General features: G+C 39.9%; 1 protein-coding gene across 7 annotated transcripts in view; it reads left to right on the forward strand.

Moving 5' to 3' along the window:
• LOC136864756 (peroxisomal acyl-coenzyme A oxidase 3) overlaps positions 1-12,803 on the forward strand; it is a 230,510-nt gene that overhangs the window by 159,598 nt on the left and 58,109 nt on the right. For all 7 annotated transcript variants that reach the window (XM_067142116.2, XM_067142117.2, XM_067142119.2 and 4 more), the window contains one exon: positions 9,631-9,794. In XM_067142116.2, the coding sequence (XP_066998217.2) occupies positions 9,631-9,794 (164 nt within the window). The remainder of the gene's footprint in view (positions 1-9,630; positions 9,795-12,803) is intronic.

A 12,803-nucleotide genomic window follows, 5' to 3' on the forward strand; every position in this document is an offset into this window, starting at 1 on the left:
CATCTTAAAATATTACCCCCTTTTCACCCCCTCCCTTAATTGGATTTTGCAGAAACAAAAAAATATGTGTTTCTTTATTTTTAAAGGAGATCCCAAACACCGATTTTCAGGTCTGTAATATCTTCATTTTCTGAGATATAAGTAGCCTCATTAAAGGCATTCAACCCTTTTTCCACCCCTTTTCACTCCTCCTATTGCAATTTTCCGAAAACAAAAAAATACGTGTTCCTTTATTTTTAATGAAGATTCTAAATACCAGTTTTTACATCTGCAAACTTTTAAAGTTTGGAGATATAGATTCACTCATTTTAAAAATTCACCCCCTTTTCACCCTCCCATTAATTGGATTTTCCAAAAACAAAAAAATACGTGTTTCTTTATTTTTAAATGAGATCAAAAGTACCAATTTTCAGGTCTGTAATATCTTCAGTTTCTGAGATATAAGTACCGGTATCCTGCTTTAAGGCATTCAACCCATTTTCCCCCATCTTCACCCTTTTTCACCCCTCCTATTGGGGTTTTCAGAAAACAAAAAAATACGTGTTATCTTATTTTAAAAGAAGATTCTAAATACCAATTTTTACATCTGTAAACTTTTAAAGTTTTGAGATATAGATACACTCTTTTTAAAATTTCACCCCCCTTTTCACCCCCTTAGAGACGGAATATCCAAAAATCCTCTCTTAGCGAGTACCTACATCTTAATATGAATTTATCCCCAAAATTTCATTTCTTTATGTCCAGTAGTTTTGGCTCGGCGATGATGAATCAGTCAGTCAGTCAGTCAGTCAGTCAGTCAGTCAGTCAGTCAGTCAGTCAGTCAGTCAGTCAGTCAGTCAGTCAGTCAGTCAGTCAGGACAAGTTCTTTTATATATATAGACTAGCAAGATACCCGTGCTTCGCTACGGTATTATACTGAAATTTATAATTGAATGCTTATTGTTTTAGATATATAATCCGCCGAAATTCGCGATCTGACTCGTTTTCTGCGAGAATCCACCAAAATTCCCGATCTGACTCGTTTTTTCTTATTTTACGGCACGTTTCCTCCCATTTTTCAATCTTCCTTTCCAGCAATCGAGTTCGTACTTCCCGGGCTAGGCTCAGGTAATCCTCCCGGTCATTTGGGTACGTAAATCTTTGCCATCTTTTCCTATAATCATTTTTAATATGGATAAAATCCTTCAGGAGATCCGGCGTGCTGTTATATTGGGTGCCTTGGCGGCACTGGACCGGCGGCCGGACTGCATTCTTAGTCATTACCCGTCCAGTAGCCGTTTCCAGCGCGGTCCGCATATTTGATGACGGTCCGGATTATTATTATTATTATTATTATTATTATTATTATTATTATTATTATTTGTTGCTGGAATGGCTGATGACAGGGAAAACCGAAGTATCCGGAGAAAAACCTGTCCCGCCTCCGTTTTGTCCAGCACGAATATCACATGGAGTGACCGGGATTTGAACCACGGAACCCAGCTGTGAGAGGCCGGCGCGCTACTGCCTGAGCAACGGAGTAACAGTAAAATCAATTGGTCTCACCTCCTTCTACACCCTACCGCCGGTAAGTGTATTTACCCCCCCCCCCCAAAAAAAAAATTAAAAGAAGGCTTGTTTCTATATGTTTAAGGAGATTCCAAACACCAATGTTCACGTCTATTACCTTCAGTTTTGAGATATAAGTATCCCCATAAAAATAATTTACATTCTTCACTTCATTTCACACTACTCCCCTCCCCCCCGCCCCCTAAGTGAATTTTCCCGCAAAAAATACTTGTTTCTTTAATAGTAAAGGATCTTCTAAATACCAATTATCACGACTCTAACTTCTTCAGTTTTTGATTTATGTGTCCTCATGAAAGGAATTCAACTCCTTTACACTCCCGCCCTCCAAGATGGTTTCACCCCCAAAACGCGTTTTTCTTTGTTTTTAAAGGAGATCCAAATACGAATTTTCACGCCTGTAACAACTTTAGTTTTTATTAGATTTATGTATTCTCATACAATTAAGTCAATTAATTTTTCAATTCTTTCATCCCCCCCCCAACCCTTCATTGGATTTTCCGAGAATACGTGTTCTTTACTTTTAAAGCAGATTGCAAATATCAAATTTCACGTCTGTAACATCTTCATTTTTGAGATATCAGTAGCCTAATTAAAAGAATTCAACACCATTTTCAGTCACTTTAACCCCCACTCCTCCCAAGTGGTATTTCCGAAAACTGAAAAGACACGTTTCTTTATGTTTAATAGAGATAAAAAATACCATTTTTCACTTCTGTAACATGTTAAGTTTTTTTAGATATACTGTAAAAATTCTCATTTTAAAATTTCACCCCTTTTGAGTTCCCCTTAAGTGGAGTTTTCAAAAACAAATCACCTCTGTTTCTTTACATTTACAGGAGACTCCAAACACCCACTTTTTACGTCTGTAACATTTTACGTTTCCAAGATAATCTGTAGATATAGTCTTTCAAAAAATTCACCCCAATTTGTCACTCCTGTTTAACCGCCATTAATTGAATTTTCCAAAATCTAAAATATGCGTTTCTTTATTTTTAAAGGAGATCCCATATACAAATTTTCAGTTCTGTAATATCCTTCGTTTCTGAGATATATGTATCCTCATTAAAGGCATTCAACCCATTTTTCACCCTTTTACACCCCTCCTATTAGGATTTACAGGAAACAAAAAAATACGTGTTCCTTTATTTTCAGAGGAGATTCTAACTACCAATTTTTACATCTGTAAATTTTAAAGTTTTAAGTTGTAGACACACTCATTTTAAAAATTCACCCCCCTTTTCACCCCCCATTATTTGGATTTTCAAAAAACGGAATATACGTGTTTCTTTACTTTTAAAGTAGATCCAAAATACAAATGTTCAGGTCTGTAATATCTTCAGGTTCTGAAATATAAGTAGCCCCAATAAAGGCATTCAACCCATTATTCACCCTTTTCCACCCTTCCTATTGGGATTTTCAGAAAACAAAATAATATGTGTTTCTTTATTATTAAAGGAGATTCTAAATACCAATTTTTTCATCTATAAACTTTAAAAGTTTTGAGATATAGATACACTCATTTTAAAAAATCACCCCCTTTTCACCCCCCCCCCCCATTATTTGGATTTTCCCAAAACGAAAAAATACCTGTTTCTTTATTTTTAAAGTAGATCCCAAATACCAATTTTCAGGTCTGTAATATATTCAGTTTCTAAGATATAAGTATTCTCTTTAAAGGCATTCAACCCATTTTTCACCCCTTTTCACCCCTCCTATTGGGATTTTCCGAAAACAAAAAAATACGTGTTCCTTTATTTTTAATGAAGATTCTAAATACCAATTTTTACATCTCTAAACTTTAAAACTTTTGAGATATAGATGCACTCATTTTAAATATTCACCCCCCTTTTCACCCTCGCATTAATTGGATTTTCCAAAAACAAAAAGTATGTGTTTCTTTATTTTTGAAAGCGATCAAAAGTACCAATTTTGAGATCTGTAATATCTTCAGTATCTGAGATATATGTATTCTCTTTAAAGGCATTCAACACATTTTTCACCCCTTTTCACCCCTCCTATTGGGATTTTCCGAAAACAAAAAAAATACGTGTTCCTTTATTTTTAATGAAGATTCTAAATACTAATTTTTACATCTCTAAACTTTAAAACTTTTGAGATATAGATGCACTCATTTTAAAAATTCACCCCCCCTTTTACCCTCGCATTAATTGGATTTTCCAAAAACAAAAAAATATTTGTTTCTTTATTTTTCACAACGATCAAAAATACCAATTTTGAGGTCTGTAATATCTTCAGTTTCTGAGATATAAGTAGCGTATCCGGATTAAATGCATTCAACCTCTTTTTCACCCTTTTTCACCCCTCCTATTGGGATTGTCTGAAAACAAAAAAAATACGTGTTTCCTTATTTTTAAAGAAGATTCTAAATACCAATTTTCACATCTGTAAACTTTTAAAGTTTTGAGATATAGACACACTCATTTTAAAATTTCACCCCCCTTTTCACCCCCTTAGCGACGGAATATCCAAAAATCCTCTCTTAGCGAGCACCTACATCTTAATATGAATCTATGCCCAAAATTTCATTTCTTTATGTCCAGTAGTTTTGGCTCGGCGATGATGAATCAGTCAGTCAGTCAGTCAGTCAGGACAAGCTACTTTATACACTGACTGACAGAGCAAATGCAACACCAAGAAGGAGTGGTCAGAACTTTATGCCAGTTGCAGGGTAGACTGACGTCACTGAGGTATGCTCATGATGTGAAATGCGCCGCTGTGCTGCGCACGTAGCGAACGATAAATGGGACACGGCGTTGGCGAATGGCCCACTTCGTACCGTGATTTCTCAGCCGACAGTCATTGTAGAACGTGTTGTCGTGTGCCACAGGACACGTGTATAGCTAAGAATGCCAGGCCGCCGTCAACGGAGGCATTTCCAGCAGACAGACGACTTTACGAGGGGTATGGTGATCGGGCTGAGAAGGGCAGGTTGGTCGCTTCGTCAAATTGCAGCCGATACCCATAGGGATGTGTCCACGGTGCAGCGCCTGTGGCGAAGATGGTTGGCGCAGGGACATGTGGCACGTGCGAGGGGTCCAGGCGCAGCCCGAGTGACGTCAGCACGCGAGGATCGGCGCATCCGCCGCCAAGCGGTGGCAGCCCCGCACGCCACGTCAACCGCCATTCTTCAGCATGTGCAAGACACCCTGGCTGTTCCAATATCAACCAGAACAATTTCCCGTCGATTGGTTGAAGGAGGCCTGCACTCCCGGCGTCCGCTCAGAAGACTACCATTGACTCCACAGCATAGACGTGCACGCCTGGCATGGTGCCGGGCTAGAGCGACTTGGATGAGGGAATAGCGGAACGTCGTGTTCTCCGATGAGTCACGCTTCTGTTCTGTCAGTGATAGTCACCGCAGATGAGTGAGGCGTCGGCGTGGAGAAAGGTCAAATCCGGCAGTAACTGTGGAGCGCCCTACCGCTAGACAACGCGGCATCATGGTTTGGGGCGCTATTGCGTATGATTCCACGTCACCTCTAGTGCGTATTCAAGGCACGTTAAATGCCCACCGCTACGTGCAGCATGTGCTGCGGCCGGTGGCACTCCCGTACCTTCAGGGGCTGCCCAATGCTCTGTTTCAGCAGGATAATGCCCGCCCACACACTGCTCGCATCTCCCAACAGGCTCTACGAGGTGTACAGATGCTTCCGTGGCCAGCGTACTCTCCGGATCTCTCACCAATCGAACACGTGTGGGATCTCATTGGACGCCGTTTGCAAACTCTGCCCCAGCCTCGTACGGACGACCAACTGTGGCAAATGGTTGACAGAGAATGGAGAACCATCCCTCAGGACACCATCCGCACTCTTATTGACTCTGTACCTCGACGTGTTTCTGCGTGCATCGCCGCTCGCGGTGGTCCTACATCCTACTGAGTCGATGCCGTGCGCATTGTGTAACCTGCATATCGGTTTGAAATAAACATCAATTATTCACCCGTGCCGTCTCTGTTTTTTCCCCAACTTTCATCCCTTTCGAACCACTCCTTCTTGGTGTTGCATTGTCACTGTCAGTCAGTGTATATATAGATATGACTGCCCGAAGAAAGGGACCTTATAGCTCAAAGTTTGAGATCTTTTTTTAAAGATCAGGCCACCATCCGCCAAACCAGACAAAACGGACAGGTTCATGCTCAAACCTAAAATTTTTGAACAGCCTGCAAAGAAGAGGGCAACTATCCTCAAAACAGCTGAAGAAGTCCAGAACCTGTAGTTCCCGAGCAGCCTGTGAAGAAAAAGGGTGATTATCAAAACAACTCTCAACAGAATCCACGAACAAACCAAAGAAAATGAAGAGAGAAATGTTCCAACTCATAAAATTAAGCAAAATAAGATAAATTATACCTACAAACACTGTTTTCTTTTACACTGGCAGAAGAAATATCCAAACACCAAGAAGGGTTGTGTTAGGGTAACAAAACGGTGGTAAGTGTATTTATATATCTGAAAGATGATGTTGATTGCAATTTCCCCACAAATCGCATTAGCATGTTACTAGTAGCGACCCCATGATGTTGCACATCAGGTTTGCTTTAAATACAGGCTGTACTGTGCAAGAGCATTAGTTACCTGTGAGACAGGACGGAGTGAATGTGAGTGGGTCAAGAATACCTTTACGACGATGAAGAGGCCAGTATCAGCAGCTCACTGCGGTTGAACGGGGCCGTATAATAGGGCTACGTGAAGGTGGATTTTCCTTCCGCGCTATTGCAGAATGACGTGGCAGGAATGTCTCCTCTGTGCATGCGTGCTGGCAGCAGTGGTCAGGTACGCTCGCAAGAAGACTGGGCTTTGGACATCCCCGTGGCACCTCAGAGAGGGAGGACTGTCGTATTCGGCGTATGGCTGTGGCACAGCGGACTGTGTCTGAAGCAGCAATTAGTGCGGCAGTTGCCACCACAGTGACAAAACAAACTGTTCGAAATCGGTTAATTGAAGGACAGCTCCGGGCCAGACGTTCTGCAGCGTGCATTCCACTTACCCGAAACCACCGCTGTCTTGAGACTTCAGTGGCATCAAGCGAGAGCTCATTGGAGGATTTAGTGGAGGTCCATTGTGTTTTCAGATGAAAGCCGGCTCTACCTTGGTGCCAGTGTTGGCTGTGTGTTGGTTAGGAAGAGGCCAGGTGAGCACCTGCATTCCACCTGTCTGCAGTGTCGACACAGTGGACCTACACCGGGAGTTCTGGTCTGGGGAGCAATTTCCTATGACAGCAGGAGCACACTCGTGGTTATCCCACGCGCTCTGACTGCAGATGTATAAGTCTGTCTGGTGATTTGACCTGTTGTGCTACCATTCACGAACAGCATTCCCGGGAGTGTTTTCCAACAGGATAATGCATGCCCCCATGCCGCTGTTGTAACCCAACGTGCTCTACAGTATGTCGACATGTTGCGTTGGCCTGCTTGATCCCCAGATCTGTCCCCATTCGAGCACAGATTATTATTGTATATATAATTATTTTGCTAGTGTAGGCTATCTAGGGAGTAAGCAATTTACATGAGAAGCAGAGCAGTCAACAGTTGTAGAGCAGTAGTCTTTCCTGCAGATCACTTGTCTCAAAAGTCTTGAAAACTGGACTCAACAATCCGGAGAACTTTCTGAAACTGTTTATAGATGGTTTCATTCATTTCTTACCTTAAGTATTGAACACTGGACTCAACAGTTTGAGGTATTGCCTTAATTGTTCATCTGATGTCCTGTGTGGAGTGTCATTTTTTAATCTTGCTTCCTCCTCTAACATAGTCACTGTACCAATTGAATAGTCATTAATAAAAATATTTCTTAAAGCTGGGAAAATGCTTGCTGGATGTTGCATATTATCCCTCTATTCTGAATAATGACAACAATGACTTAAAATGTCTGGTAACCTGGTGTACATCCAAGCTCATGTAGAGGGGGACAGTGATGTTGGTGAAATTATGCTTGAGGAAGTGGAAAGGACAGTAAATAAACTCTATTGTCATAAAATAGCAAGAATAGATGAAATTAGATCTGAAATGGTGAAATATATTGGGAAGGCAGGGACAAAATGGCTTCATTGAGTATTAAGATAAGCATGGAAAGCTAGTAAGGTACCTTCTGATTGGATGAAAACAGTAATTGCATCTATATATATATATATAAAAGGAAGGAAACAGGATGGATTTCAACAACTATTGAAGTATTTATTGATTTGTATACCAGGCAAGGTGTTCACTGGCATTTTGGAAGGGAGGATGCGTACAGATTTTCAGTATGCAGCAGGTCACTGAAAAATGCAAGGGGTGGAACAAAGTTATGTTTGTTTTGTAGATCTAGAGAAGGCATATGACAGAGTACCGAGGGAAAAGATGTTAGCCATACTGGGGGATTATGGGATTAAAGGCTGGATTATTACAAGCAATTAACCCTTCACTGCATAATTTTTTTAAAATTTGTGATTAAAAAAACGTGGTAGATTATCAATGATGTACTCATTCTTGAAAAAATAGTAAAAAAAAAAATTAAAATATAAACGTTATGGCCCAAAAAGGGGTTTGGGTCTCAGAAGGAAACTTCAACAGTAACTTAGAAGACCAAATACTGTCTAGTTGACATACTTTGTCCTTGTGGCAGCCTCTGCATGGGGGAAGTTGTAATAATAATAATAATAATAATAATAATAATAATAATAATAATAATAATAATAATAATAATAATAATAGAGTAGGCTACATATTGGATTACATTGAAGGCAAAATACTTTATTGCAGTGATTTAAGAAAATGTTAAGTAAATAAAACTTCTGGATGCACAAACCACGAGAGAGCAGGGTGGGGGGGGGGGGAACGTGTTCCTATATGTTGAAAAAGCAAACTATTATTGTTATTAGTAAGCCAACTTTGTAGTATCAGGGTAGCCTGCCTGCCTCATACCCAGAGGCTTGGGGTTCGATTAGTGGCCAGTTTGGCGATTTTTACCTGGACATGAGGGCAGGCTCGATCCTCTTAAGTCTACATGATTACAATTGAGGAGCTGTCTGAGTGAGATGGTGAGTCTGGTTTAGAAAGCCGACAATAACGGTAGATAGGACTTGTTGCACTGACCACGTCACGTTTCAAGGCAATCTGCAGGCCTTCGGGCTGAGCAGTGGTTGCTTGGTAGGCCAAAGACCCCTCGGTGCTGGTAGTGTAGGGGGATTATTAAAATTAGATTCCCCCCAAATTCCCAGTGTTTCGCCCTGAAGGACATTCGTTAAGTTCCCTGTCAAGAAGTTGAAAAATGTAAGAAACAAGATTTCCACTTCTGGGGTGTCACAAGGCCTTGAGGATCACTCAGCCTGAATCCAAAATGAGTACCAGGTTAATTCCTGGGGGCAAAGGCAGCCGTGTTTGGAGCCAACCACTCCACCCCATCGAGTGCTGAGGTTACAGATAGCACAAGCCTTTACCTTCATGTAGTAGTATTTTGTTCAAATAAGTTACACAGTCCAATAGGAATTGAGCTGAGAACTTTTAAACATAATTTCTATCTTACATTTTACCAAAAGGTACTTTCACATTGTCTAACTACAGGGTGGAGTTAAGTTTTCTTTTCGATAACTAGACAGAAAGAGCTCTGAAACAAACTACTTTACAGCTGTTGCTTTTACGTTAATGCATACATTAGTACTAATTTTCATAAAAATCAGAACTGGGAAAGTCAAGAGTCCCCTTGTGAGATTCTGTATGGTATGTTTGGCCATGCACGTTCAGTCTTATGTATGACCTCAGATGTGTTGATGTTTGTGTCCCATTTTCATGACCGCATTGTAATCAAAATAGACTTTCAACCTATTAGGTCGTGTTACGTGCAATTAGTACGTGTTGAAGAGATGTTAAGTACAAAACAAAAATGTCTTAATTGACAATATAAATGAAAAGTTATGTCTGACTGACTGGAATATTCTCTCTCTTAACAAGTCAGTATTTAAAAACTACAGCTTCTCACCAATCGTATCATTTAACTTATACTGCAATTGTAACCCGCTTTCAACTCATAGTGGTAAAAGAAGCTACTCTTTGTTTAATTGTTTTAGGAGCTTCACTAGCACCATTGCTAGGTGGACGTGTAGCAATTACGGTGATCTGCGCTTCAAATTTAGCAAAATCAGTATGCATTGCAATCCGTTATTCTGCTGTTCGCCAACAGTTTGGACCTACAGAGGAGGAAGAACTGCCTGTCCTGGAGTATCAGCTTCAGGTAAAGTACTGCAAAGATTCCTTTTGCCTGATGAAGATGCGCAGTCATTTTCAGACACTTAATTTCAACTTCAAGTAAATCACTGCAAAGTTTCATTTACTATAAATTAATTAATTAATAAATATATTAATGAAAATAATATATATAAAATATTATATAATTATATTATATAATAAAATATTAATGAAAATATTTAATTCAAACATCCTTTCAAATGCTGTGTATGTCAGTTCTAGCCACTTGGTGTGCTATGCATATCACCCTCCTGGTCAGTACGATGGTACTTCCAGGTTTCATTTCTTCAGACCAAGGTACACAAACTTGCACCTCCACTTGTTAATAGTTTGGTCAGTAGCAGCCTGTGATACATTAATTGTGACTATAGAAACACATTTGCAAGTTTCTACATTCATGAAATCTATGCCCGTAGCAGCTTTCACCAGAGCAAGGCCATGCTGGAGTGAAGGATTCAATGATATTGAGATAATGGACAGATACAAGATGTTTGTTTTAATATTTTTTGGCTGTTATGACCTTCAAATATTTCTTATGCCTTCCTGCTTGATGGCTGAACTAATTGTGCAATTACTTCATTAATACATTTCAGGATATTGTGATTCAATATAAATACTGGAGTAAATGTATGTGCATCATGAATCACAAAGTTCCTGTTAAATGAATATCCTTTTCAATGCTAAATTGGAGTTATGCAGACCATTAAATGTTAAAACAGGAAGTAAAATAATTTTTGTTTCACTCTGTTTGGCCTTGGGTCCAAAAATGATAGGAGTGCCTAATGTTTAAGATTTTGGACAGGACATCTGTAGCTTACTACAGCATATACGAGTGTTCGACACTGTATGTGAAATAATTCCAATGTAATTGGTCCGTTATTGGAAATTGTACATTTTCCAGCTAACTCGTTCTTGGTTGCCAGCGTTTCGCCACAGTGTACCAGTTTGGGCTAATCAGTTGGTAACCAGCACACCTACCAAGATGCATGGCTAGTGCATGTAGTGGAGGCAATTGCATAGGCTAGCTGGAGCCACAGCCAGTGCCAATGCACTACGAGATACTTGGTTTCCTTTACAGGGGAAAAGAAAAATGCCTGCTAGTGCATTAGATGTATTAGACTTCGATTCCCATAGGGAACTTGAAATACTTGTCCAGAATAAGTAAATTCACAATTCCAGTATAATGTGTCTTGGTAGATCAGTTAGTTACCAGCTGATGAGCCCAAATTGGCACACTGCAGGAAACGCTGGCAACCAAGAATTAGTTAACTGGAAAATTTATAGTTCCCAATAATGGATCAGTTATATTGGAATTATTCCGATAAATATTTCAAGTACGCTTTGGGAATCTTAATTTACTCATTGTGAAGACAAGTGAAGGTGGTGGTGATTGTTTTAAGAGGAAGTACAACTGGGCAACCATCCTCTATTAACACTAATCCGAAGCAATATGGAAAAGGTCCAGATATTGACAAAAGAAAGGGCAGGGTTCTGAAGGATGTCGGATGAAATGATTTTCTAATTTTCACAAACCGGATATTGTGAGGGTCAGAAGGGAAAAAGATTTGACCAAGGGAGGTCAAATACTAAAGATGAAAGCAAGGGGACTACCACAAGTAACCTGAAGCAATGCCAGGCCTTTTCAGATATGTGAACAGAGCCTTCCAGCTGATGCAAGAATGTTGGAAGTGTCAGACTGCACCAAGGTTAAATAATTCTGTAATTATGCATTTCCAGACCCATATTTTTGTCATACACCTTTCTTCTATCTGTATGAGAAAACCATTCCTGAAGTTTTGCCTTTGAGTTGTGGTACACCCTGTATTAATGCCTCCATACTTCCAGTGATCCCCACAAGGGACTTCCATTTTATCAACACAATAATTAAAATTGAGAGGACTTTTTATCTTGGTGAAACATACAACCTAACTTTTCATCAGTGGCAGCTCGTGACAAAATTTTCTGGGGGTTCACAACAAAATTTCTTTAAATAACCAAAGTAGAATGCAAATCAGTACAAAATAACTTACTTAAATCATTTCACTAAAAGTTCCTTCTCCACTCATAATTTGGTAGAACCCCTATAACCGAGGATGCATTTTTCCGAGACTAATCAGCTAGTGCACAACAAAACTAAAATTACGACTGCCGGGCTGAGTGGCTCAGACGGATGTCTGTCTCAAAGTTGGCAGATTCTATACTTAGCTCGGTAAAAGTAAAATTCACAGCAATTTTACTACAATGCTGTGTTGTGGCGAATATTAAATGATGCGAACAATATTCTTGGATTTACAGAAGTTAGCACAAAGTCCACCTAAGAATGACAACAAGCATAAACATAGTGCATGCAATTACCACATTTAACAGTACTCAAATTAATTGAAATTTAAACTATTTTCCACCCAAAATGTAAAGCAAACTTCTTCCGGTGATTACGAACCCTGTTCAGAATCACCTACTAGCGAAATCTTCCAGTGATGTAATGCAATAGTAACTTCCGGGAGCTGTGGCCAACAGTAACAGGTGAGGTGGGGGACTCTTGTGGTTAACTGGAATACTATCACTTGTTTGAGGGTAGTTGTAGACTGAAAGGCACATAGCTAACCGTGCTCCTCGCTTATGGAGATATCTGTGGATAAACCATGACGTCATCTCCATGCGCATGCGTATAGTCTTCAGGCTCGTAGCAAAATCTCCAGTGTGCTTCCTGCATTGTCAGTCGAAATGAACAGCTGTCAGTGTAACGGAGCTTTGATAAAAGTCAAATACTTTCGATCGATTGATGAAATCAGGCAGAAACAAAGGAAACAATTTTGAATTATCCATGAATGCGTGAACATGCATTTGAATTGGGTGTTCACGTGCTCGTGTGCTCCTGAGAGCCCACCGCCACTGCTTTTCATCCAGTTTATCATACCATTGTCTATCTTAACATCGTCAAGGTCTTTTTTGCCTTTGCTAACAATCCTGCATCTTATTTATTACTCTACACAGT

This window comes from Anabrus simplex, chromosome 2, assembly GCF_040414725.1.
Source record: "Anabrus simplex isolate iqAnaSimp1 chromosome 2, ASM4041472v1, whole genome shotgun sequence".
NCBI classification, from domain to species: Eukaryota; Metazoa; Arthropoda; class Insecta; order Orthoptera; family Tettigoniidae; genus Anabrus; species Anabrus simplex.